The 26,601-nt window shown below is 39.9% G+C and overlaps 1 protein-coding gene across 1 annotated transcript in view; it reads left to right on the top strand.

Annotated features, from left to right (window-relative positions):
* The first annotated feature begins 41 nt into the window (after window positions 1-41).
* The window catches only part of NUP188 (nucleoporin 188), a 45,601-nt gene continuing 19,041 nt past the window's right edge, over window positions 42-26,601 (top strand). Inside the window, exons 1-14 of the mRNA XM_081065257.1 lie at window positions 42-116; window positions 6,743-6,797; window positions 7,738-7,811; window positions 10,809-10,893; window positions 11,474-11,554; window positions 12,028-12,072; window positions 12,813-12,905; window positions 13,090-13,209; window positions 20,839-21,050; window positions 22,212-22,326; window positions 22,961-23,161; window positions 24,613-24,702; window positions 25,257-25,322; window positions 26,295-26,414. Coding sequence (XP_080921383.1) covers window positions 85-116; window positions 6,743-6,797; window positions 7,738-7,811; window positions 10,809-10,893; window positions 11,474-11,554; window positions 12,028-12,072; window positions 12,813-12,905; window positions 13,090-13,209; window positions 20,839-21,050; window positions 22,212-22,326; window positions 22,961-23,161; window positions 24,613-24,702; window positions 25,257-25,322; window positions 26,295-26,414 — 1,389 coding nt within the window. The 5' untranslated portion in view covers window positions 42-84. The remainder of the gene's footprint in view (window positions 117-6,742; window positions 6,798-7,737; window positions 7,812-10,808; window positions 10,894-11,473; window positions 11,555-12,027; window positions 12,073-12,812; window positions 12,906-13,089; window positions 13,210-20,838; window positions 21,051-22,211; window positions 22,327-22,960; window positions 23,162-24,612; window positions 24,703-25,256; window positions 25,323-26,294; window positions 26,415-26,601) is intronic.

The raw sequence follows: 26,601 nt of genomic DNA on the forward strand, positions 1-26,601 counted from the left end.
AGCCCCGTCCACGCGTCCGTCCGGAGGCGGGCGGTCACGTGGGCCCCGTTTGGGGGCGGGGCCAAGGCGCGCGCGCGCGCGAAGATGGCGGCTGCCGCCGATGATCCGTGTGTGAGGTGCGGAGCGGGCCGAGTCGGCCGGGGTGGTTGTGAGGCGCAGGGTCCAAGCCGAACGGAAGCGGGGCGGGAGTTGGGGCCGAGACCTGGTGGCGGTGTTGGGGCGAAGCCCGGCGAGGCAGACGGGCGCGCAAACGGGAGGCGGTTACGTCCAAACGGTCCCGGCGCGCGGGGATCTGAGGCGACTTCTCCAGAGGAGGGCCGGTGCCTCAGCCCGTTCCTCAGCGCCGGCCTCCCGTCTCCTCACTCAGCCCTTTTCCCTTCTCTCCCTCCCGCCGGCGCGCCCCTCGGTCCTTCCCGTCCCCCGCCCGCCCTTTCTCGTCCGGCCTGACGCTCCCTGGAGGCGCGACGAGGCGCTTCGCGGTCGCCCGGGGCAGCCCCCGCCCGCGTCCCCGCTGCAGCCCCCGGTGCCCTGCCCCGGCGACGCGCCGCAGATCCCCCAGGTGCTCTCGTTTGGCGGTGGTTCGCGTGGCGCCGAGCCGCCTCCCGCAGTGTCCGCCCTGTCCCTCCGCGCCGCCTTCCATTCATCCGTCTGTGCCGGTTCCCGGCGGTCGGTTCCGTCAGCCACGCGCCCAGGTCCCCCCGAGACCCCGGGCTCCGTGCTGGCGGGGCTGTGGGCGCAGGTCTTGCTTCACGGGGCGCTGACCGGCGCCGGCTGCGGGGAAGCGCCGCTGTGCGACACCGCGTCCCCCTAACTCCGTCCTCGGCGCCTCGCAGACCCCAGCCCGGACCAGCTAAGTCCTGCCTGTGGTAAAAAGGGGTAAAGGGTGAGGCCGCAGCCCGCCGCCCCTTCCCCGCCGCCGCCCGCGGCGCCTTCTCTTCTCCGGCCACTCGCGCCCCGAGTCAAGCACCCGCGGCACTTACCGCTCCGGCGCCAGCGACGTTTCCCCGGCTTCGGTCTCGTGCACGGCGGAGTCCTCAGCCCCCGCAAGGGCCCGAAGGAGTCGCTCGGTAACTGTTCAGTACAGATCTGGCCCGTCTTCGCTGACAGCCCCGCCTTCGGCCGTCAGCTCCGTGAGGGTCTCTGTGCGGTTGCCATCGGGCCGCTTGGGCACGAGCGAGGACCGGCCGTGGCCTCCGCTGCCGTTTCATGGCAGCCGTTGTGTCCGGCCGCACGGTGGTCGCGGCCCGCCTTCTCGTAGGCCCAGGTCCTGACCGCTGTGGAGCTTGGGTCCAGCGGAGCTCCTGCAGAGTCGGGCGCACGCTTTACTGAAGGACCACACGGGGGGTGAAGCATGGGTTTGTCTGGAAGGCGCTTCCATCGTCCTGGGAAACTGACCAGACTCACACTTGAAGATGGAAGGGGTGACGCACGGACTCCCGGGCCCTGCCTTGCTCGTGGCCTGTTTGAGGAGCATGATCTTTCTTTTTGTGCAGGAAGGCACATGGTGACAACTGAGAGTGTACTGAGCAGCAGCCTTCTGTTGGGAATGCCTGCAGGTCTGGACCAAGAGAAAATGTTCTATCCCTGGTACCTGCTTCTCCGCAAATGACTCCAGACAGCCCACCGGTGCCACCTGAGCTTGTTTCTCCAAACGTGAATCCGTTTAAGAATAGTATGGAGGTGACTCTGAAGCACGTGGCAAAGTCACTGCATATAGAATGAGTTATTCCAGTCGAAACGGGAATAATACTCTTAAACCACTCAGGGTTTTGGGAAGGCCAGCCAGGGTTCGGCAGAATATTGGTATTTGGGGGCATCTCTTGTGTTCTGGGTTAGGGTGGTGGAGAAGTCGGAGTGGTGTGTGTGCTAAACGCCACCTGTGGTTTGAAGAGTTTGCGGCCAAGCCTGAGTCTCAGTTCGCTCAAGAGAGGTGCACCTCATCTGTGGGGTCACAGCAGCCATAGGCAGTGGCCGCTTTTATTGCCTTCATGAGGAATAGAACCGTTTCTCAAAACAACTACTGAGGAGGTTGGCTGTGTGTCCACTTTCTAGCACAAGGACGCAATTGTAAAGACCGTTTTCCCTGACCTCCCTCCCAGCAGCTTTCACCCAAAGGTTTCCAGCCCCATGGATCTCTCTAAGGAAGATAATTTCCAGTTTCCATGAATTCTACATCTTTTTGGAATGGAGTTTCATGTTGTCTGCTACAACACTGCACTGGAAGTCAGTAAAAAATTTTAACTTTACCTTAGAGGCAAGTTGTTTGCTTTCCGTGCCTTAGTGTCTCCTCCAAATACTTAGTTCAACTTTATTTATTGTGGACATAAATGAAAGATACCATAGCACATATTTATCTAGAGAGATGCTGTTTATGTGTATATATAGACGATGTTTCCCTAAGGCTTTGGGTTGGACGTTATAGTTCCAGCCATGGCTGTGTCTTGAGAACCACCTTCAGGTCCCAATTTGAGGTGAAGTCCTTCATTGATCCCTGGATCAGTTCCCCGTGGTCTCTCATCTCTGACTTTTTTTGCCTTCTATGATTATATTCCTTTGTAGTGGTTAATTTTTAGGATCAAGCTCTTTATTACTTTCTTTTTTTTTTTTTTTTTTGCTGATTGTGTAATGTGTGCTTAACGCCCTTTGTTACTCCCTTTGTAACACTGGTAAGTGTATGAGCATCGTGCAAGTCTCAGTTACTTGTATCCCCATTATTCCTAGACCAGTAAATGTATAGGAACTGAGAAACCATTAACACTTATTTCCACAAGGATTCCCTTCCTGATAAACTACCATTTTCTCCTTTATTTTTGCATTTCTGCAGATACTTGTTTTTTGTGTTTCTCCTAATTTTTCTCTTCCAATTAGGTTGCAGGTCTAAAAGGGACTCATATCCTCCTCCTCTGATATTTGTTCATCAGCATGTGTTTTGAGCCTCTCCTACGTGCCCGCCACCATGTTAAGGGTATAGTTTGCCACTGTAGAACAGAAAGCTTCACCTCAATCTTTGCTTGCTTGTAGGATGAATTCCTGGGTGCAACTTGAGGCAGTGTAATGTAATGATTAAACTCTGGAGTCGTGCAAACCTGGGTTCAAGCTCTGACTCTACTATATATTAGCTTTGTGATCTTAGGCAAGTCACTTAACCACTCTTAAACCTTACTTTTCTGCTGAGATAATGGGGATAATAATAGAATCTGCCTCATAAGTAGGTTGTCAGTAAGTTAATAAAACAGCGTTGAGTACTTAGCACAGTGCCTGAAATATTACAGCCTCTCAGTAAATATTGGCTATTCTTACCAAAAACTCATTTTCAGTAAACTTTGTTTTTGACATCTTACAACAAAAAGACCATAACATGACATAGTTTTGGCAATGAAAATTTTAATTTCTAAAGAAATAGTTGTGGGTTTGTTAGTTTGTTTTTTGAGTAGTAAGCATAAAAGTGACTGCTTTTCTCTAGGGCAGTGATCTCCAATCTTGTTTAGTAGCAGAATTTTTTTCCTCTCTCCTCTCCCCGCACCAAAACAACAACAAAAAGCTACTGATATATCAAACATAAAGGCAGGGAGGGTCTATACTGACCAGGTCTTTTACCTGCTCCTCTGAACACCATTTAGGAGTTCCTTTGGGTACTCACTTTAAAATGTAGATTTCCCATGCCCCCCCCTCTGAGAAAGGGTAGCCCTGAGAAAGGGTAGCTTTAGATGATAAGCAGAAGTCTAGTGTTACTGTGTTATTCCCAGGTGATTTTGGGTTGTTTGTGGTCTGAAGACCAACTATAGTTTGAGAAACACTCTTTTAGGACATTGTATTTTTTTTTTTTTTTTTTTTTTTAAGATTTTGTTGGGGAAGGGGAACAGGACTTTATTGGGCAACAGCATGTACTTCTAGGACTTTTCCAAGTCAAGTTGTCCTTTCAATCATAGTTGTGGAGGGCGCAGCTCAGCTCCAGGTCCAGTTGCTGTTGTTAGTTGCAGGGGGTGCAGCCCACCATCTCTTGCGGGAGTCGAACCGGCAACCTTGTGGTTGAGAGCCTGCACTCCAACCAACTGAACTATCCGGGAGCTCAGCGGCAGCTCAGCTCAAGGTGCCGTGTTCAATCTTAGTTGCGGGGGGCGCAGCCCATGGTCTCTTGTGGGAATAGAGAAGTGGAACCGGCAACTTTGTGGCTGAGAGCCCCACGCTCCGACCAGCTGAGCCATCTGGCCACCTGGAAGCTCATTGACTTCATTCTAGTTGTGGAGGCTGCTGCTCGCTGGCCTATGTGGGAATCGAACTGGCAGCCCTGTTGCCCAGAGCTCGCGCTCAAACCAACTGAGCCACTAGTGTTTGCCCCTGTATATTTTTTTTTAACTGTGCAGCTTTTGGTGTAACAGGTGGCTTGAATTTGAGAAAACAAGGAATTCTGAACTTGGCAGCTGGTCCTTGAGTATGGATAGTGGTCTTCTCAGTTTCTTCTGGGAAATTACTGCTGCCTAGCTAGTTAGGGGATCTAAGTTCTGAAAGCAAATGCGAGTAGATTAAAGCTCTTTGATGCCCAAGCTTCTTGAAATAAGGTGGATAATCAAGAAAGAGTGATTTAGCTCAGCCTTAAATCAATAATAAATTTCCATTAATCACGATGTATGGTTAGCCCCATTGTTAGCTATGTGTTATATAATGGGTATTTAATCTGTCTTGTGGAAGCCAGAAGCTATCCTTGGTAAAGGTAAATGCCATTTTAAATAAAGCCCTCCCTTTATTTTTTGTTAATTCAGATTTATTAAACAAATAAGTTAGGTAATTATGCTCTTTTCAAAAGTAATTCTTTCAAAATTTACTGTAAGTTTTTTTAAATAGTGAGCTTGCATGTGTTTTTACTTACTTAGGGCTTAGTTTACTCATACCTTTTAATATACATTATCATTATAAAGGGAGACACTTGTTTCATTAACTGGATCTAATCTCCTAACTTTTGAATAGTGGACCTTATCTTGTTTTCAGAAAAATGATTAGTGATTGATTCCACAGTGCAGTTGTGGGAGTTGGTGGCTATTGAGTGAGTAGAATTGAAGTTGTTTCTTAAAGGCATTAACCCTTAAAGATTTATAATTTTCAGGTGTGTTTTAAGCCTCTTGGTGGAAAAATCCCGAGAGACAAATTTTAAATAGAGCTAGTGCTTTGTGTTACAGTTTTAATGAGGAAACTATTTTTTTTCAATTTGTCCTCCAAGTTAGTACAGCTTGTATTCTTTTTGTTAAATGTTCAATATATTTTATTAGGATATTTTCATGTTCTCTCTACAGATAGGTTTTCTAAGCAGTATTAATTATTTCAGGTTACTATTCTACAGCTGATTTAGGATCTCGCAAAATATAATCTCGATGCTTTTTATAACCCATTTTTGAGAGAATTTCTTTTTCTTTTTCTTTTTTTAAGATTTTATTGGGGAAGGGGAACAGGACTTTATTGGGGAACAGTGTGTACTTCCAGGACTTTTTCCAAATCAAGTTGTTGTCCTTTCAATCTTAGTTGTGGAGGGCGCTGTTCAGCTCCAGGTCCAATTGCCATTGTTAGTTGCAGGGGGCGCTGCCCACCATCCGTTGTGAGACTCGAGGAGTTGAACCGGCAGCCTTGTGGTTGAGAGCCCACTGGCCCATGTGTGAATCGAACCAGCAGCCTTCAGAGTTAGGAGCTCAGAGCTCCAACCGCCTGAGCCACCGGGCCGGCCCATTTTTTCACACTTTTAATACCTCTGAAATAGGAATGTATTTTATTGTTGATGACTTGTAGGACATAAATAGTCATGTGTCCTGCAATTAATGGCTTCTTAAATGTGTTGAAGTATGGTGGCCAACCTAGGACATTTTTAACGCAGTCCCTCTTGGTTTCGGTCTAAATCTTATATTTTAGTTTCTTAATTTTTAAAAAGATTTTTATTAAAATAGAGCTAACGTACAATATTATATTAGTTTCAGGTGTACACCATAGTTATTCAACATTTGTAGACCTAAAGATATGATCATAAGTCCAGCAACCATCTGACACGGTACCACTCTGTCATAATATCTAATATCATTGACTATATTCGCCATGCTGTACATTACATCCCCTTGACTTACTTGGTTTTTGTTTTTTTAATTTTATATTGTTGGGGAATTTGGAACAGTGTGTTTTTCCAGGACCAATAAGCTCGAAGTCAAGTCGTTTTGTTCAATCTAGTTGTGGAGGGCGCAGCTCATTGGCCCATGTGGGAATCGAGCTAGCAACCTGGGTGTTAATGAGCACCGCACTCTAACCAACTGAGCCAACCGGCTGCCCGACTTACTTGTTTTATTATCTGGAAATTTAAACCTCTTATTCCCCTTTACCTTCCTCTGTCTTTAAAATTTTTCGGTTACAGTTGATATTCAATATTTTATATTAATTTCAGGTGTACAGTGTAGTGGTTAAACATTTAAGTAATTTAAGAAGTGATCCCCCTGACTAGTCTGGTACCCACCTGGCACATACATAGTTATTACCATATTATTGACTACATTCCCTATGCTTTATTTTACATCCCATTATTATTTTGTAACTACCAATTTGTACTTTCAGTTTCTTAATTTTTATTTTAAACATCAAACTTCTAAGACTATAACAGGATTACTGTCCAAAATTTTAACAAATTGTTTTGTACATTGAGCTTTTTGCGTTGGGGAGTAGACAAAATAGCTGTGAGACAATTTAGTCAAATTTGCTTTCTGTCATTTTTCAGGAGCAGTAGAGAACTGTGGACAATTCTGCTTGGAAGGTCAGCTCTGAGAGAACTGGTAAGTGGTGGTGTTCTTGAGTGGATTCTACTTGTGGTTCTTTGGGTCATTTATATTAATTAAAAAAACCACCTTCTCTTTGAAGTAGGAAGTAAAAACATTTTTGTATTCTAAAACTTTATAAACATTACGCATTTCACTTCTTTCCTCTGAAATGTGTTGTGTCTTATAGCCTAGGTGCCGAAGTTTTCGAAATTCGGCCTTAGTGATTCCTTTCCTGAAAAGATACCAGTGCTGCTTGATTGGCTGCTGCTGGTTGGGGTACAAATACCTCAGGCTAAGAAAGATTCTCAGGCCTTTTCTCTGTCGTACTTTACTGGCCTTTTCTACTTAGTAATAGCTAGCTCCTTAGGTCCCAGAGGCTGTGGATTCTAGGACATTTTCAAGTATATAATCAATGAAGTACAATTCTTCATGTTGGTCCTTGGGTGTTTTGACCCTGTGAGGGTAAAGTGTGAAGATGACATTTAATTATTTCTGTTATTATTGTAATTAATATAAGGAATGTTATACCTTTTTTAGAGCCTTAACATTTTTTGATATGTCTTCATCTGAAAATTCCACTTCTAGGACTATAGCTGAAAAGAAAGAAATCCTGAAAAAGTTATGCACAAAGCTCTTTACCGTAGTGTTATTTATATTAATAAAGAATTTAAGTTAGCTTAAGTGTATATAACGTTAGAGAAATGGTAAATAAATTGTGATCTAGCCACCTGATAATATATTATGCAACCACTAGAAAGGATGTTTATCAAGATTTTTATAATAAGGTTAAATAATGTTAGAATGTTACACAAAGAAAAGGAGGCTACAGAATTCTACATTCAAAACGATTTCAACTGTGGGGGAGAACGGATACTAAAAAGGAATATGTAATCCTCAGTGTGTTCCTGGAGTCTGATTAAAATTGCATCTGTATAATTTCCTTGTTCTTTTCCAGAATCAGATTGAGGCAGAACTGAATAAACACTGGCAGCGACTGCTAGAGGGGCTTTCTTACTATAAGCCTCCCAGGTATGGTAATCCTGTGTGTCTGGTTAGAGTATTCCCCTGAGGAAGCTGTCATAGATGAAACCATTTTCCTGTATGATTTCATGGTATTGCTGGGTTAGGCAGATCAGAGAGAATACAATTTGGTTACCAGTGGATTAGAGCAGGGCACATTTTTTCTATCTCTTGGAAGAAAAGGAAATTCCTTGTAGAAATATGTTATTGTTGAATCCAGCTTATATAACTGTAGTGTCTGGGCATGAGGATTTATTAAATATCAATTATTCTAATGTTTATTTTGGCCCACATTGTTTGTGTGAGGCTCTGTCAGCACCAAATGCTGGGGTACACCAGTGAACAATGATAATAGCAGCTGACAATTATATACTCCGTACTAATTATATATATGTATGTAAATATATATATTATATATATATATTCTCAACTAAATAGTACCTATCTCAAAGGCCTATTGTGAGGATTAAATAACATGGTAAGTGAAGTCCTTAGAATAATAATTATATATACATATATATGTATATGTATTTTACTGGGCAGTGGAAATAAAAATACAAAGTGGTTTAAAAAAGAAGAGACTACACCTGGTAGGACTAGATTCTTTTAATTCCTAGTCGGGATCTTGTTCTGTTATGCATCGTAGTTCCCAAGCCACCCTCATTTCCCTGCCACTTCTGAACATCTGTTGATTTTATTACATCTTCACCTTCCATCTTTATTCTCTTAGGATAATGAAGAACTTTTTTTGTTCATCTATTAACCCTTCTCCCATAATTATTTTGAAGTAACTCCCGGACATTGTGTTATTTTATAAATACTATCTATCTGAAATATATGGACTTTGAAAAGTATATGATCACATTTAGGTACTTTTATTATTATTGTTTCCATTTTACAGATGGGGAAACCGAGGCACAAAGAGGTTAAGTAACTTGCCCAAGGTCACACAGCTAGTAAGTGGTAAAACCAGGATTCGAACCTGGCAGTCTTACTCCAGTGTCTGTGTTCTTAACCATCATTCTATGGAGCCTCTTTTAGAAAACTTAACTTTAACCTAGCCTTTGTGTTGTGGATTTTCTGTGAAGTGCGAGAGTCTCAACAACAAAAAAAATACAACAACAACATGCTTTAGTTCACAAAATAGACATTTGTGGCATTCGTTTCTTTTTTTTAAAAAAGACAAAAGTTCCCTTTGTAGTAGCATGGAATTTGAAGTCTGACAGATATACATATATTTTTTTCCGTTTGGCTGCTCACATCAGCTGACAGCAACTCATGGCACCCCACAGCAGCTCACACCAACCTCTGGCTGCTCATGGCAGCCCAGCTCCAGGGAGAGCTGTTTTTCATAATCTTAGCTGTAGAGGGCACAGCTCACTGGCCCACGTGAGATTCAAACCAGTGAAGTTGGTGTTAGGAGCATGGTGCTCCAACCGCTTGAGCCACTGGGCCCCGGCCTGACATTTTTTTTAAAAAAATGCAGGCTTGATTTGAATTTAACCAAAAAAAAAAAGTTTTTTTTTAACTTATTTATTTTAGGTGTGTTTTTCCAGGACCCATCAGCTCCAAGTCAAGTAGTTGTTTCAATCTAGTTGTGGAGGGCACAGCTCAGACTGGCCCATGTGGGGATCCAACCAGTAACCCCGGTGTGTTAGAGCATTGCGCTCTAACCAACTGAGCTAACCGGCCGGCCCCTCCCCCAATTTTTTTTCTTTAATGTCCTCTTTCTGTTCTAGGATCCAATCCAGGGTACCATATTGCATTTAGTTGTCATGTCTCTTTAGCTCTTAGCTCTCAGTCTTTCCTTGATTTTCATGACCTTGAACAGTTTTGAGGAGGACTGGTTAAGTATCGTGTAGAATGCCCTCAATTTGGATTTGTTTGATGTTTTTCTCATTCTTAGATTGGGGTTGTGGGGTTTGGGGAAGAATTCAGAGAGGTAAAGTACCATTCTTATCACATCAGGACACGATATACACTGAAAGTCATCCACATGAAATCCCTGGTGAAGTTTGCTTTGCTCACTTGGGTAAGGTAGTATTTGCCAAGTTTCTCCTCTTTAAAGTCACTTTTTTTTTCTTTTCCTACTCTATTTTTTGGAAGTGAGTCACAAAGTATAGACCACTCTCAATGTGGGAGTGTAGTGGAATTAAACTTCACCTCCTAAAGTGGGCACCACCTATGTGTATTATTTGAACTTTTTCTATAAGGGAGATTTGCCCCTTGTCCCCTAGTTATTTGTTTGTTATATCACTAGGGACTCGTGTATATTTATACTTTGTTTATACCTTGTCCCAGCTTTGGCCATTAGGAATTCTTTCAGGTTGGCTTCTATGTCCTTTTGCCATGTCCACTCCTTTTGTTTTCTGAGCATTTGCTTGCTTTCTGGCACTGCAGTGTGCCCCAGGCTTGTCTAGTATTTTCTCCACCCCAGCCCTAGGTCAGCCATTTCTCTGAGGAGCCCTGATACCTTTCATTAGAGAATGGTATTAGAAACGAAGATCTGGGTACTGGGTGTACTTGCGGCTCCTGGGGTGTCATAGCTTCTAGGCCTTCTCAGTGGACAGAGCTAGAGAATATATGTATGTATACTAACAGACCTGGTTTTAAATTTCACCTTAACTTTTTATTAGCTGTGGGATTTTGGGTAAGTTATTTATTCTTTCTAAGTATTGGTAATTCCATTCGTAAAATGGAGATAGTAATATTTACCTTTCAGGATAGTTGAAAGGATCAAAATAATTAATGTAATTTTTATCTACAAATAGTATTGTTACAACATTTGTATCAGACATATACTATATTTATTACCGAGGCATAGTTTTGTGTTATAAAGTTTGTAGAGGGGAAATGTGTGTGTGTGTGTGTGTGTGTGTGTGTGTGTGTGTGGTCACCTAGAGGGCAAAAAAAAAGCTGTGGAGTAAAAATATCTTTTAAGTGTTTTTATTTTAAACCCCTAGAGGTCATTGAGAATGAGGAAATGATTCATTGTTTTTTTCATAGTCCCAATTCAGCTGAAAAAGTGAAAGCTAATAAAGATGTACCTTCACCACTGAAGGAACTGGGTTTAAGAATCAGCAAGTTTTTGGTGAGTAAAAATTAGCACTGACTCATTTTATTACGTGGAGTGTGGATGTGCATGGTTTTTTTGTTAGTGATTGTTTGTGAAAATTCAGTGTATTTCAATTTGGGAGATTAAATTCAGCATATTGTGTTTCAGAAATACCCAAATTGCAACTCTCATTGCTAAATGCCACAAATCAAGTTGCCTGACCCATTTATTACATTTTTCTGCAGCATGCATGTGGTGTTCTTTAAATTGACTGGACTTTATTTAAATATGTAGCTGTTTCCTTTTAATTTTGGAAACCCAGATCATGCCTACTGCTGTATTAATGTGCTTGGTGAATAAGCGGAGTTGTGTCTGGCATGTAAATTCGTCATGTAAATTACATGTCAGTGACTTGCTCCTTTTTGCTCTTATTTGGGTTAAAGTTGTTATGTTGTGTGAAATCTTTAAAAGGATTTTTATTTATTCAAGTTCTATGTTCATTTTGTCCAAATGAAGATTTGTCCAGAGGACAAATCTTTAGAATGCTTTGCATCTTATGTGTGGTTTCTGAGCTGAGGTGGGTGGCTGTTTCTCACTTGTGACCTCTGTATTTCAGGGTCTTGATGAAGAACAGAGTGTGCAGTTACTCCAGTGTTACCTTCAAGAGGATTACAGAGGTACTCGGCACTCACTAAAGGTTTGTGGTTATGTCCAGATCCCTTCTCTTGCCTGTATCCTTTTTCTTGTTGGCTTTAGACATTTTAGGGTGTGAGTACCAGTTCTTTGCAGCAGAGGTAGGTGATCAGATACACTGTCTAAAGGCTCTTAAAAAAACATATGCTTAAGCTGAGGTCTGTCCTCAGGCTTGGAGGGTGGCAAGAAGTCAAGGATTGACATGTTCGTCATAGAGTCTCAGGATATCAGAGCTGAAAAGGGCCTGGGACGACATGTAGCCTGTCTAGTCCCTCATTTTACAGAAGAGGAAATTGAGGCCTGAGGAGAAGGGCAGGGACTTCAGCACAGACTTGGATAATATTAGGTAAAAAAAATGCTTGCAGAAATGAATGGACAATTATAATCTTGGAGGGTAAGGTGAAGATGTTTACCTTTTTCTTTGTTAATTGACTTTTCTTTATAAGATGGCTTCCTGACTGTTCTTTTTTCCTTCAGACAGTATTGCAAGATGAGAGGCAGAGCCAGGCCTTAATCCTGAAGGTCAGTAGTAGTCCCCATTTCCTGCAAAAATTGAGTGCCAGCTTCTTGACCTTGTTCTCCCAAGCATTGCTGGCGTTTGACTCTTGTAAGCACGGAGGTCTTAATGAATCAGCTTATTAACTTATTTGTAAAATGAGGTTTTTTTCCCACTGGACCCAGGTGAGGCCTTTTTTCAAAGGAGATTCTTCAACCACTAGCGGTGGGAACTGGTTCATGGATATTTTTTCTCTAGATCTAAATGTAGCAGGGTTAATTTGTATTTCTTTATCATCTCCCCCTGCCCCCCAAAACAGCCTTCTCACTTAGGATCTCATTGTAAAATGGAATTTGACCATGACTTCTGAAGTAGTTTTCTATTTGGTATTTAGTGAGAATTAAGTACATTATTTACAAGCAATTAGGACCTATACCAGTAGTGTTTTTATATTTGCTTTCATGTATTTGGTTTTCAGTACACATAGCATTGTGTGTACTTTAAAGTTCTGAGAAATCATGCTAGAAAAACTTGTTTATATTATTAAGTAATTCTTTAATCTTGCATAGCTTCACTTGCATGCTAGTTCATGAAGGTTTTTTCGCTTTCTTTTGGCCTAACACTGTTTCTTTCTGTGATTGCTTATAAAAGTTGAACTTTTCCATTCACATCTTTAAGTGACCTCTTTATCAATAAATTTTTTTAAAATTGAGTATCTTCTGTGCAAAGGTGAGTAACTGATTTAGAATATTTGGATTCTTCCCAGATTGCAGATTATTACTATGAAGAAAGAACCTGTATTCTGCGTTGTGTCTTACACCTTCTCACTTATTTCCAAGATGAAAGACACCCTTATAGGGTAAGCCCATTTAGTCCTCTTGGTTCTCTTTATCCTGTTATAAAATATAAAATTATTAAAAAGGGCTGAAAATTATTAAAATTCATTACTTTTTAATAATTTTATATTATTCATATTCATGTTCATTTGAATATTTACGTTTTACTCTAGGTATAAGTTACTCTGTTTTGGATTGTTTTTTAAGGTTGAATATGCAGACTGTGTTGATAAATTGGAGAAGGAGCTAGTTACAAAATACAGACAGCAGTTTGAAGAGCTTTGTAAAACTGAAGCACCAACATGGGAAACACATGGGAACCTCATGGTATGTGGTTATTGAACCCTCCTATAATTCTTAGGAGAATTGGATACCCTTTCTCATAGAGCTCCAAGTTAAATTATTTATTCATTTATTAACTTAAAACATTTATAGATTATCATTCTTCAGAAAAGTTTATACATGTCATATGGATCCAAACATTCATTACTTTAACTAATGGTACTTAATTCTGGACCTTTTCCCTTGACTTTGTCTATCCAATTAATTTACTTTCTGTTCTTAACTAAAATATTCTCTTAGGGGTTAATGGAACTCTTAAACCCAAGATTTCATCTTCCTTTATTACGATTGTCTGTTTAGTGTATGGCACTAGTCTGATTATTTTATCCTAAATCTTAAACCAATCTGCATTTATAGATTAATAATATTACATATTATAGTCTTTTGTTTTGAAAATGATGTGTTTATTAAAACAATTCAACCAAAACACAGACAGTAGCTATTTAAAATATTTAATAGAAGAAAAGGGCCCATTTACAATAGCAAAAAAAGCATAAATTTCTCAGGAATAAGCTTACAACAATCCGAAATCTAAATGAATGGAACTTTAAAATGCTATAACGGGTATAAAATAAATCATAACTAAGTGGAAATACACACCATATTCTTTAATGTAAAGACTCAGAACCATAAAAATGTCAGTACTGCTTATGTTAACCTATAAATTTAGTACAATCTCGAAAAAAATAGTGTTTGTTTTGCCTTTTATTTTGGAACCGGACAAGCTGATTCTAAAATTCATATGAAAAATAAGTAAGAATATCCAGGAAATCTTTGAAAAAGGAAAATAATGAAAGAAAATTAATCTTATTATATAATAAGACTACAGTAATTTAAAGCATGGTATTGGCACATATATAAATACTTGTAGACTGATGAGAGACCATAATATAAATAGCTAAAGACCAAAATACTGATAGGGAATTAGTGTATGATAAAGGCAGCATTTCGGATCAGTGGGGAAATAAATGTTGGCTTATTCAATAAATGGTGCTGGAACTACTGGGTAGCCATCTGGAGAAAAATTAAACTAGTTCTATCTCTTACATTCTACCAAAAGACAATTAGATAGATTAATGATTTAACGTTTTAAAAATTCAATTATAAAAGTACTAGAAGAAAACATGGGAGATAGTTTCGTTTTGACTGGAGAAGTCTTTAAAATTCTTTTTTATTTCCATTAAATGCATTTTACTTTATTTTTTTGAACAGCATATAATTGTTTATTTTTTTCAGTTACAGTTGACATTGAATATTATTTTGTATTTGTTTCAGGTGTGCAGCATAGTGGTTAGATTTTTTTTTTTTAAGATTTTACTGGGGAAGGGGAACAGGACTTCATTGGGGAACAGTGTGTACTTCCAGGACTTTTTCCAAGTCAAGTTGTTGTCCTTTCAATCTTAGTTGTGGAGGGTGCCGTTCAACTTCAAGTTGTTGTCCCTTTCAGTCTTAGTTGTGGAGGGCGCAGCTCAGCTCCAGGTCCAGTTGCCGTTGCAGTGGGCGCAGCCCACCATCCCTTGCAGGACTCCAGGAATCGAACTGGCAACCTTGTGGTTGAGAGCCCACGCTCCAACCAACTGAGCCATCCGGGAGGCAGCTCAGCTCAAGGTGCCGTGTTCAACCTGAGTTGCAGGGGGCAGATCCCACCATCCCTTGTGGGACTCGAGGAGTTGAACCGGCATCCTTATTGTTGAGAGCCCACTGGCCCATGTGGGAATCACACCGGCAGCCTTCGGAGTTAGGAGCATGGAGCTCCAACCGCCTGAGCCACTGGGCTGGCCCGTGGTTAGACTTTTATATAATTTATGCAGTGATCCCCCTGATCAGTCTAGTACTCACTATACGTAGTTATTGCAATATTATTGACTATATTCTCTATGCTGTACTTCACATCCCCATAACTATTTTGTAACTACCAATTTGTATTTCTTAATCTCTTCACCTTTTTCACCCATCCCTCCAACCCTCCTCCCCTCTGGCAACTATCAGTTTGTTCTCTGTATCTGAGAGTTTGTTTCTGCTTTGTTTGTTCATTTATTCTGTTCTTTAGATTCCACATATAAGTGAGATCATACAGTATTTGTCTTTCTCAGTCTGACTTATTTCACTTAGCATAATATCCTCTAGGTCCATCCATGTTGTTGCAAATGGTAAGGTTTCATTCTTTTTTTATGGCTGACAAGTAAAATTCAGAAGCAATAAAAGAAAAAAAAAGATAAATCTAGCAATATGAAATAAAAAAACTGTTGCAAAGCAAAAAAACAAAAATAGCACTATAAACAAGGACAAAAGACAAATTCTTGTCACAAAGAGTTCTTAAAATAGAAAGAACTATAAATCAGTGAGTAAAACCCAATAGAAAAACAAGGAAAAGGAGTGAACATTTTCACATTACAGACAATGCTCTTGTCCAAAGGATGGGATAAGGGTACTCACTCATATTGTGTTGTACAAATTGGTACATTTTTTAAAATGGAAAATGTGATATTATCTGAAAACTGAAAAGCACATATTTCTTGACCTGGCAGTTCCACTTTAAGAGTTTATCCTATAAACACGTTTACACTTAATGTGGAACGACTTGTATAAATGACAGATCTGGAGCATTGCCCCCACCCCAGGTTTATGTTTATTTATTCAGGCATAATTACCATCCAATAAAATGCACCCATTTTAAGTGGACAGTGTCAATTTTGGCAATTATATACAGTTCTGTGCAGTAACCACCCACACAATCAATATATAGAACATTTCTGTCTCCCCAGAAAGTTTTCAGTCAGTCTGTGACCTGGCCCCAAGCAACCAGTTATCTGCTTTCTGTCATTATAGTTTTTAAAAAATGTTTATTATGGTAATATATATATATAACTTAAAATTTATTGTTTTAACCATTTGTAAATATCACTATAATTTTGCCTATTCCAGAATTTCATATAAATAGAACCATACAATATTCAGTCTTTTCTGTTTGGCTTCTCTCACTTAGCGTAATGTTTTTGAGATTCATCCATGTTATATCATGTAATAGTACTTCATTCCTATTTGTGGTTGAATAATATTCCATTGTATGGATAGACCACATTGTGTGTATCCATTCATTAGTTCATTGGGTTGTTTCTGTTTTGGGGCTGTTATGAAGAATGAGCTGTGAATATGGACATCCAGGTCTTTGTGTGGACATCGATTTTCATTTCTCTTGGATAAATAAATACTTGGGAGTTAAGATTGTTGGGTCATATTGTAAGTGTATATTTTTATCTTTATAAGGCACCGACAAACTGTTTTTCATAGTGGCTATACCTTTTCCCCTTTCTGCCAGAAGAGAATCCTTTTTGCTTCATATCCTCACCAACACTTGAGAGGGTCACCATTTTTAATTTTAGACATGCTATTCAGTGTGTATTGGTATCTCATTGTGGTTTTAATTTGTGCGTCTCTGATGACTAGTGATGTTGAGCATGTTTTCATGTGTTTATATATTCTTTAGTGAAGTGTTTATTCAAATCTTTTAAATCTTTGGTCCATTTGTTTTTATTGGGATATTTGTCTTATTACTGAATGTTTAGAGTTCTCTATGTGATCTGGAGACAAGCCATTTGACAGGCAGATGTTTTATAAATATTTTCTCCCACTTTATAGTTTGTTTTTTCCCCCTCATCTAACTGTGTCTAAGAGCAAACATTTTTAATTTTGACAGTGTCTTTTATCAGTTTTTTTCTTTTATGATTCCTGCCTTTCAGGCCTTGTTTAAGAAGTTTTTGCCTAATTTAATGTCACAAAGATTTTGTTTTCTTCTAGAAGTTTTACAGTTTTAGCTCTTCTATTTACGTTTATAGTTAATTATAACTATAATTATAATTATAGTTATGGTGTGAGGTGAGGAACAAGATTCATTTTTTTCTCATGCAGATACTTTCCTCCCATACCATTTATTGAAAAGACTGTCCTTTCTCATTGAATTGTCTTGCACCTTTGTAAAAAAAAAAAAAATCAATTGATCATGATAATGTGGTTCTGTCGCTGGCCCATTGAACTCTGTATCTGTCTTCACTCCAATATCACACTGTCTTGATATAGCTTTATCGTAAGTCTCAAAATCAGGTACTGTAAGTCTTTTGACTTTGTTCTTCTTTTTCACAAAGTTTTGGCTATTCTAGATCCTTTGTTTTTCCAAAGAATCAGCTTGTCTCTTGTCCCACAAAAGCTTGCTTTGGTTAGAATTTTATTATATCTGTAGATCAATTTGGGGAAAAATGCATTTTAATAATGTTAAGTCTTCCAATCCATGAGCCTAGTATAACCCTCCATTTATGTATGTCTTCTTTAATTTCCCTAAATAAGGTTTTGTTTTTTTCAGTATTCAAGTATTATGTGTCTTTTGTTAAATTTATTATTAAATATTTATTTTACTTTTTTGATGTTATTGTAACCTGTTTTTTTTTTTTTAAATCATTTCAGAGTGGCTGGTTAGCTCAGTTGGTTAGAACGTGGTGCTAATAACACCAAGATTGCCAGTTCTATCCCTGCATGGGCCACTGTGAGCTGCACCCTCCTTAAAAGAAAATGAAAACATTTTTTTCCAGTTGTTCATTGTTAGTATTTAGAAATACAATTGATTTTTGTACCTCAGTCTTGTATCTTTTGACCTTGATAAATTGACTTATTCCAGTGGGTGTTTTCTAATAGAATTTTATAAGGTACATGATCATGTCGTCTGTAAATAAGGACAGTTTGACTTCTTTTCAAATCTTTATGTGTTTACTTCTTTTACTTGTCTTATTATCTGATTAGGACCTCCAGTAGAGAATTGAATAGAAGTGGTGAGAGAGCCAACATTCTTATTTCTGATCTTAGGTAGAAGGCATTCAGTCTTTTACCATTGTATGTTGTCAGTTATAAATTATTTTGATAGTTGTCCATTGTCAAATGAGGAAATACACTTCTATATTTAGTTTGCCAAGGATTTTTAATTTTTATTAGGAATGAGTGTTAAATTCTGTCCATTTTCTTTTGCATCTGTCGAGATAATCTTATGGTTTCACTCTATTTACATAGTGAATTATATTGAGTTATGAGATGTCAAACCAATCTTGAATTCCTGGCATAGTCATGATATATTTTGCTTTTTATATATTGTTGGATTTGACTTGTTAAAATTTTGTTAAGGAATTTTGTGCCTATGTTCATGAGGGGTATTGGTCTGAAGTTTCTTGTGATATCTTTGCCTGGTTTTGGTATTAGGATAATACTGGCCTGATAAAATAAATTGGGAAATATTCTTCCTCTATTTTCTGAAAGAATTTGTATATATTGGTATTATTTCTTCTTCAATGTGATAGAATTTACCAATGAAGTCATCTTAACCTAGTTTTCTTTATGGGAAAGTTTTAATCTGAATTCTGTTTTCTGTAGTTGATACAGAGCTATTCAAGATTCCTGTTTCTTTTTGGGTCAGTTTTGGTAATTTGTGTCTTTCAACGAATTTGTCCATTTCATCTAAGTAGTCAAATTTATTTGTAGAAAGCTGTTAATATTTTCCTTACTATTCTTTTACTCTCTGTAGGATCTGTAGTGATGTCTCCTGACTCATTTCTGATAATGGTAGTTTTTGTCTTAATTTTTCTCTATTGTTTGTACATTTTATATTTCATTGATTTCTTCTCTTTAATATTTCTATGTATTTACTTTAGGTATAGTTTTTCATTTTTTACAGTAGAAACTTAGATAACAGATTTTAGATCTTTTTTAATAAATAGCTATAAATGTTGCTTTAAGCATTGCTTTTAGCTTTATCCAACAAACTTTGATTTGCTATATTTTCATTATCAGTCAGTTCAAAGTAGTTTCTAATTTCTGTTGTAATTGTTTTCGACACTTCTGTTATATAGAAGTATGTTGTTTAATTTCCAAACATTGGATGTTTTCTTAGATCTCTTATTGTTATTGATTTTTAGTTTGATTCTATTATGATCATAGAACATATTCTGTATCATTTTAGTTTTTTAAAACTTGGTATCCCGTAGTTTATGGCCTATCATATGTGATCTGTTTTGGTGAATGTACCATGTACACATGAAAAGAATGTGTATTTGGCAGCAGTTCGATATGGTGGTCTATAAATATCAGTCAGGTCAAGATTGTTTAAATCTTCTATGTCTTCATTGATTTTTTTTTGTCTAGTTGTTCAGTCAGTTGTATAATATTGATTTTAATAGCAAAAGATTGGTAATAACCTAAATCCACATCCCAATGGGCTGGTTAAAATAAATTATGGCATTTCCATGCAGTAGAGTACTAAGCAACATTAGAAATAGAGGACTGGCAGATAGATTACTATGCAGCTCTAAAAAGGAATGAAAAATAAGGAAATTGTTAAAATACTATTAGAGGAAATAATCTTTAAGATACATTGTTAAGTGAAAATAAAGTGCAGAGTAGTTTGTGTAATATATTATTTAGTTCAGGGATTGATGGATGGATAGACAGACTATAAATTGAATGAATGTATATGGCATATTACCAGACTGAGAGACAAAAGCCTCTAACAGTGGTTGCCTCTGGGGAGAGTTTTGGATGGGCAATAGGAATTGTAGGGAGGGAGACATTTTTTTTAATCCTATCCTTACACAGTAGTCTCCCCATATCTGCAGTTCTTCCTTCTTCAGTTTCAGCTACCCATGCTCAACTGCAGTCCAAAAATATTAAATGGAAAATTCCAGAAATAAACAGTTCATATTTTAAATGGCACACAATTCTGAGTAGTGTGATGTGAAATCTCAAGCTGTTCTACTCCATCCATCCGGAAACTGAACCATCCCTTTGTCCAACACATCCACACTATGTACATGACCTGCCTGTCCGTCACATAGTAGCCTCAGTTATCAGACGACCATCATGGCGTGGCAGTGCTTGTTTCAAGTAACTTATTTTACGTAATTCCACATTCACATAACTTTTATTGTCATGTATTTTTATAATTGTTGTATTTTATTGTTAGTTATTGTTAATATTCGTACTGTGCCAAATTTATAAATTACACTTTATCATAGGTGTGTATGCATAGGAAAAAACATCGTGTATATGGGGTTCAGTACCATCTGCAGTTTCAGGCATCTACTGGGTGTCTTGGTATGTGTCCCCTGTATATATGGGAGACTATTATACATATATTACCTAATAAAAATAACTTTAAAAACTTAAATAAGGGCCGGCCTGGTGGCTCAGGTGGTTGGAGCACTGTGCTCCTAACGCCCGCTGGTTGGATTCCCACATGGGCCAGTGAGCTGCGCCCTCTACAGCTAAGATTGTGAACAGTGGCTCTCCCTGGAGCTGGGCTGCTGTGAGTAGCCGGAGGTCAGCATGAATGCTGTGCTGCTGTGGGCTACGTTGTGCTGCCATGAGCTGCTGTGAGTGGCTGACTGCCGCAACGGAGGGGGGGCGGGGCAAGGCTCACAATACCAGCATGGGCCAGGGAGCTGTGTCCTATGCAACTAGACTGAGAAACAACGGCTTGAACCGGAGTTGGACAAGGGGGGAGGGGGAGGCAGAAGAAGGGGGAAAACAATTTAAGTCTGACATTATTTCTCTCCCATTTTTTCTTTGTTGGTTGTACAGACTGAGCGCCAGGTGTCTCGCTGGTTTGTTCAGTGCCTTCGGGAACAGTCCATGCTGCTAGAAATTATTTTCCTTTATTATGCATACTTTGAGATGGCACCTAGTGACCTCTTGGTATTAACCAAGATGTTTAAAGAGCAAGGATTTGGTAACAGGCAGACCAATAGGCATCTGGTGGATGAGACCGTGGATCCCTTTATGGGTCGGATTGGGTAAGTAAATGGACCAAGGACACAGAACTCGTATAGGGTTTAGAGCATTGATGGTTAGTGAATGGACCAAGGTCATACCATGTTTCCCCGAAAATAAGACCTAGCCGGACAGTCAGCTCTAATGCGTCTTTTGGAGCAAAAATTAATATAAGACCTGGTCATTTTTTACTATAATACAAGACCAGGTCTTATATAATATAGTATCGTATAATATAGTATGGTATAATATAAAATATAATATGTAATATAACATAATGTAATACAATACCTGCTCTTATTTTAGTATAAGTCCGGGTCTAATATAATATGATATAATATGATAGGATATAATATAATACCGTGTCTTATGTTAATTTTTGCTCCAAAGATGCATTAGAGCGGATTATCCGGCTAGGTCTTATTTTCGGGGAAACAGGGTAGAATTCTTACAGGGTTTAGAGCATTGATGGGTAAGTGAATGGACCGAAGCCATAGAACTTGTACAGGGTTTAGAGCACTCATGGGTAGTGTCCTGTGAATGGGTAAGGGGAGAGGGAGGTGGAGAAATAGATGAGTGTGCTGCCATGTTCCAGGTCATACAGGGAGTAAAGACTGGGATTGAGAGGGACATGTTCTCTCCAAGGAAGTATTGCATTCTAGTCTTTTACTTCCTGTCTTCATCTAAGAGGTTCATCCATTCATTCAACAAAATATTTGTTGAGCATCTGTTGCAGGCCAGGCCCTTTGCAAATGCTAAGACCAGGCAGGCTAAACAAGGCAGATGCGTTCCCTGCCCAACTTTAAGATCAGTCTGTGGACTTTGAATTTTATGGCAGTGGATAGATTTACATTTTGAGACCTGTTCCCTCTGTGGACGAAGATTTACACTTGAGCAGTGAGACCGTTTATCGGGGCAGATGGAATTGGTGGCTTTAGAAACCTTCAGATCTGCGCTTTGGTAAGCACAAGCCACATGACTGTCGAGCACTTAAAATGTAGCTGGTCGAATTGAGATGTGCTGGAAGTGTAAAATATATACTGGATTTAGAAGACTTAGTATGGAAAATACAATGTAAAAAAACTCAATAATTTTTTTGATATTGAAGTGTCTTACGTGTTACCTTATTCTTCAGTGAGGTTCATAATAGAATATATGACACCATGATGCCGTTTTCTTTTCAGCTACTTCAGTGCCCTTATCTTGGTGGAAGGCATGGATATTGAATCCTTGCATAAGTGTGCTTTGGATGACAGAAGAGAACTGCACCAGTTTGCCCAGGACGGGCTTATTTGTCAGGTGAACTTGGAGCAGCCTCTTTTCTTTTTGCAGACCCTTTATAGTTATAGTATGTTTTTAACCACTCAACTATACTGCTGCATAAATTTTCTCGTGTGGAATTTGAGATTCTACGTTGTTAAGAAGTTAATTGTGTCTGGAAGAAATCTCAGATTTGTTATCTGATCGTTGAATCTGTAAGAATGAATAGAGTCACTCAGGGACATGGTATAAGGACAAAAGAGGCCCACGGACAGAACCTTGGGGGTTGTCTGCATTTATGGAGCCTGTGAAAGACGAAGAATAGGGAAGAACTTTGATATGGGATGATTAGAAAGATAGAAAATGGGGAGAGAGCGGAGAAAGTTTAAGAAGGATTGGGAAATTTTCTGAAGAGTCTCCATTTGAACATATATTTTATAATATTAGATTAAGACTGCTTAGGATCAGAAGAAAAAAATTGTGGGTAAAGGGAGGAGAACCTGAGGGGTTTATTAGTGAGGCGGCTGGGGGTTTGGGAAGAGTAAAATACCAGAATGGGAGAGAGGGGCCCTGTGGATAAATGGAAGACACAATGAAGCATGATGAAGAATCTGTGGAGGGCTCTTGATCCTTTCTGTTTAGTGACACAGCTGTTGTTTTCTTCTCTCATTAGGATATGGACCGTTTGATGTTGACCTTTGGGGACATTCCACATCATGCTCCAGTGCTTTTAGCCTGGGCTCTCCTCCGTCACACCCTGAATCCAGAAGAGACGAGCAGTGTTGTCCGGAAGATAGGTGGCACGGCCATCCAGCTGAACGTATTTCAGTACTTGACCCGACTGCTTCGCTCACTGGCCAGTGGGGGAAATGATGTGAGGCTCAGGCTATTGTTGTTTGAGCGTGAGAATGGGCAAAGAGCAGGGCAGAAGCTCATTAAAGCCTCGGGGTAATAGTAATAATAATTGTGATAGTGACATGGGTAAAGATGGTAAGGTAGTAACTCACCTTTACAGAGCCCCCGTTATGACCAGACACTGCTCGGCATTTTCTGTACAGTCGCATAGTTCATCCTTACAACACTTCTTTGCCCTGTGGATCATCATCCTGTTTTATACATTAGGATATTGAGACTCAAGCAGATGAACTTTGCCCACAGGAGCAATAATTGCCACTTGATGGTGGGTACGGTTGGAACCCACTGTGTCTGAGTCTTTGTCAATGTAGTATACGCGTATACTACGCAGTGTAGTATATCTCCTAGAAGATGCTCCTGCTTTGGGAGCTTATTCAGCTGTAACAGGATGTATTAGAAAATCTCTTGAGTGTTGTGTTGGAGCTTAATTTGAATGGCACCGTTTAGTCAGCTTGTTTTGACATGCTAAAATGAAACCTCAGCCAACTGTCCCCATTTGTCGGCACTTGTTGATTTATCTTGGTGACAGTTCAGGCAGCTGCATCATTCATATCAACACATAGGGACTATTCTTTCTGTAGGCTGGAGGTGGTTTTCTTCCCCATGAAAATTTCAGTCATTTTGAAAATGGTTCCCTTTTGATTTTATTATTTTTTTATTTATTTAAGATTTTATTGGGGAAGGGAAACAGGACTTGATTGAGGAACAGTGTGTTGTTTCCCAGGACACATCAGCTCCAAGTCAAGTTGTTGTCCTTTCAATCTTAGTTGCGGAGGGCGCAGCTCAGCTCCAAGTCCAGTTGCTATTTTAAATCTAGTTGCGTGGGGGGGCGCAGCCCACCATCCCATCTGGGAGTCAAACCGGCAAACTTGTTGCGAGCTCACGCTCTAATTAACTGAGCCATCCGGCTGCTCATTGGCAGCTCAGTGGCAGCTCAGCTCAAGGTGCCATGTTCAATCTTAGTTGCAGGGGGCGCAGCCCACCATCCCATGCGGGAGTCGAACTGCCAGCCCTGTTGCTGAGAGCACGTACTCCAACCAGCTGAGCCATCCGGCCTCCTGGGAGCTCAGCGGCAGCTCAGCGGCAGGTCGTTGTCTTCACTCTAGTTGCAGAGGGCGCAGCTCACTGGCCCATGTGGGAATCGAACCGGCAGCCCTGTTGCTCAGAGCTTGCGCTCTAACCAACTGAGCCATCTGGCTGCCCCTTGATTTTATTCTTGACTGTCTTGCAATATTTGTGCTTCCTGCTTTTTCTTTTCTCCCTTTGTCTTTCTGATCTTGGGACAAAATTAGGAAAAGGGTGAAGCCTTGGACTCCCTTCCCGTTTGATCTCAGGGCCTGTATTAATGTGATAGGGTTATGCTGAATCTGGGTTGCTCAGAACTACTCACCAACTCCTTCGCCATTACAGTGCACCACCAGCACCGCATGCATGTGTGTCTACGGACTCCTTTCGTTTGTTCTGACCTCACTGGAGCTGCACACACTGGGCAATCAGCAGGTCAGTGTCTGGTTTCGTGAGGCTGTCTACGCTACCCAGCTTTGCAATCATAGCCCTAAGGTACCGCTTTGGAGCTGATAAAACACACACCCAGATGCCTCAGCAATTTGCCTATTGCTGTTAGTTTCATATATTGTATTATGCAAATGATACATTTTTTTTTAAATTAAAGTTTATTGGGGTGACAATCGTTAGTAAAGTTACATAGATTTCAGGTGTACAATTCTGCAATGCATCATCTATAAATCCCATTGTGTGTTCACCCCGAGTCAGTTATCCTTCCATCACCATATATTTGAAATGATACATATTTATGGTACAAGAATCAGAAAGTGCTGGTAAAGAGTTGTAATCCCACCACATAGGATAACCTCTGTTAACATTTTGACGTGTTACCTTCCAAACATTTTCTGCATATATACATACATCAAAAATAATAATACTCTAGAAATGGAATCACAATATGGATACTGTTTTGTAACCTCATTTTTTTATTCTGTAGTGCATCTGTCCTAAACATCTGCGGGTGCTAATAAATATTCTTCTCCCAACAGGATGTAATTGACACAGCATGTGAAGTCTTGGCAGATCCTTCTCTTCCAGAACTATTCTGGGGAACAGTAAGTATGTCAGAGGGAGTCATGCTATGGTATTCTCTGTAGCAAAAAAATTGATCAAGCACTTACTTTGTGATATGTCTTATACTAAGCATTCCTGTTTATTTCTCGTTTAATCTTTACAAAAATCTATGTAGATAGTATTATCATCACCATTTTGCTTATGAGGACAGGTGATGCTTAGAAACGTGCGGTGACTTGCCCAAGGTCACCTCACTAGATGGACAGCCAGGATCGGGATCCAGTTCTGTCTGACCTGAATCTGTAGCCCACATTGTTAACTGGTGTGTTATCTGTCCTACCCACCAAGTCTGTTTGCACACTGGAAGTCTCAGCACTAGTATTGCTGTAACTCTTGAAGGTGCTATTGGGGGGTTGTAACAGTGTCTTATGAGTTGTTGGAGTATACTGTGACTGGTTAGAGGAAGAATTTGGCAGAGAACAGTTTCTCACCAGTACTTAGTCTTAACATTCCCAGTAGCATCAAGCCTCTAGGTCCAGCTGGTAAATAAGTCTATACTTGTAGTTTGTCCTGATGGATCTGCCTATATATCTATCTTGTCCTTTTTCCTGAGATGCTATTCTGTCTTACAGAATCACAGTGTTCCTGGGAGAAGCTGGTATGAAATCATGTTTAGATTCAGCATCTGTTGCTTGTGTAGGGTAGCTAATGCTGACATGTTGGGTTCTTTTCACTTTAGTGGAAACATGTCATGCAAAAGTGAACAATGTCTTCCTAACGAGAGGGCGACTGGGAAGAGGTCACTGCAGGCAGTAGTAGCAATCTTTTTTCAGGTCCTGATCAAATCAGTTGTTGATGGCTTTTTCCAGTGGAAATGTGGAAGTCTTAAATCATTAGGGAGGCTGCCTAAACGAAAGGATTAATTATAGATTTTCTTACGATTGTTGGGCAATTCGGAGATTGTTAATTTGTAGATAATGTGAAGGTCAGTGACTTCTCCCCTTCCACCATAGGAGCCAACCTCTGGTCTTGGAATCATTCTGGACAGTGTGTGTGGAATGTTCCCCCACCTCCTCTCCCCACTCCTGCAGTTGCTGCGAGCCCTTGTATCAGGGAAGTCTACTGCCAAAAAGGTAGGTGGTTAAGTTAGATGCCCAAAAAGAGTGGGAAATGTTTTTCAGGAAACCATTTGCTTTCCACATTGATGTCCCACTGCCATGACAAGAATTAGTCTGAAATTGAATGAAAAATGCCAAAGTTAGTGACTGAATTCTATAAAATTAAATGAAAAAGTTTTTATTAAGTACCTATTGTAGATAC

Source organism: Rhinolophus hipposideros, assembly GCF_964194185.1.
Source record: "Rhinolophus hipposideros genome assembly, chromosome: 11".
NCBI classification, from domain to species: Eukaryota; Metazoa; Chordata; class Mammalia; order Chiroptera; family Rhinolophidae; genus Rhinolophus; species Rhinolophus hipposideros.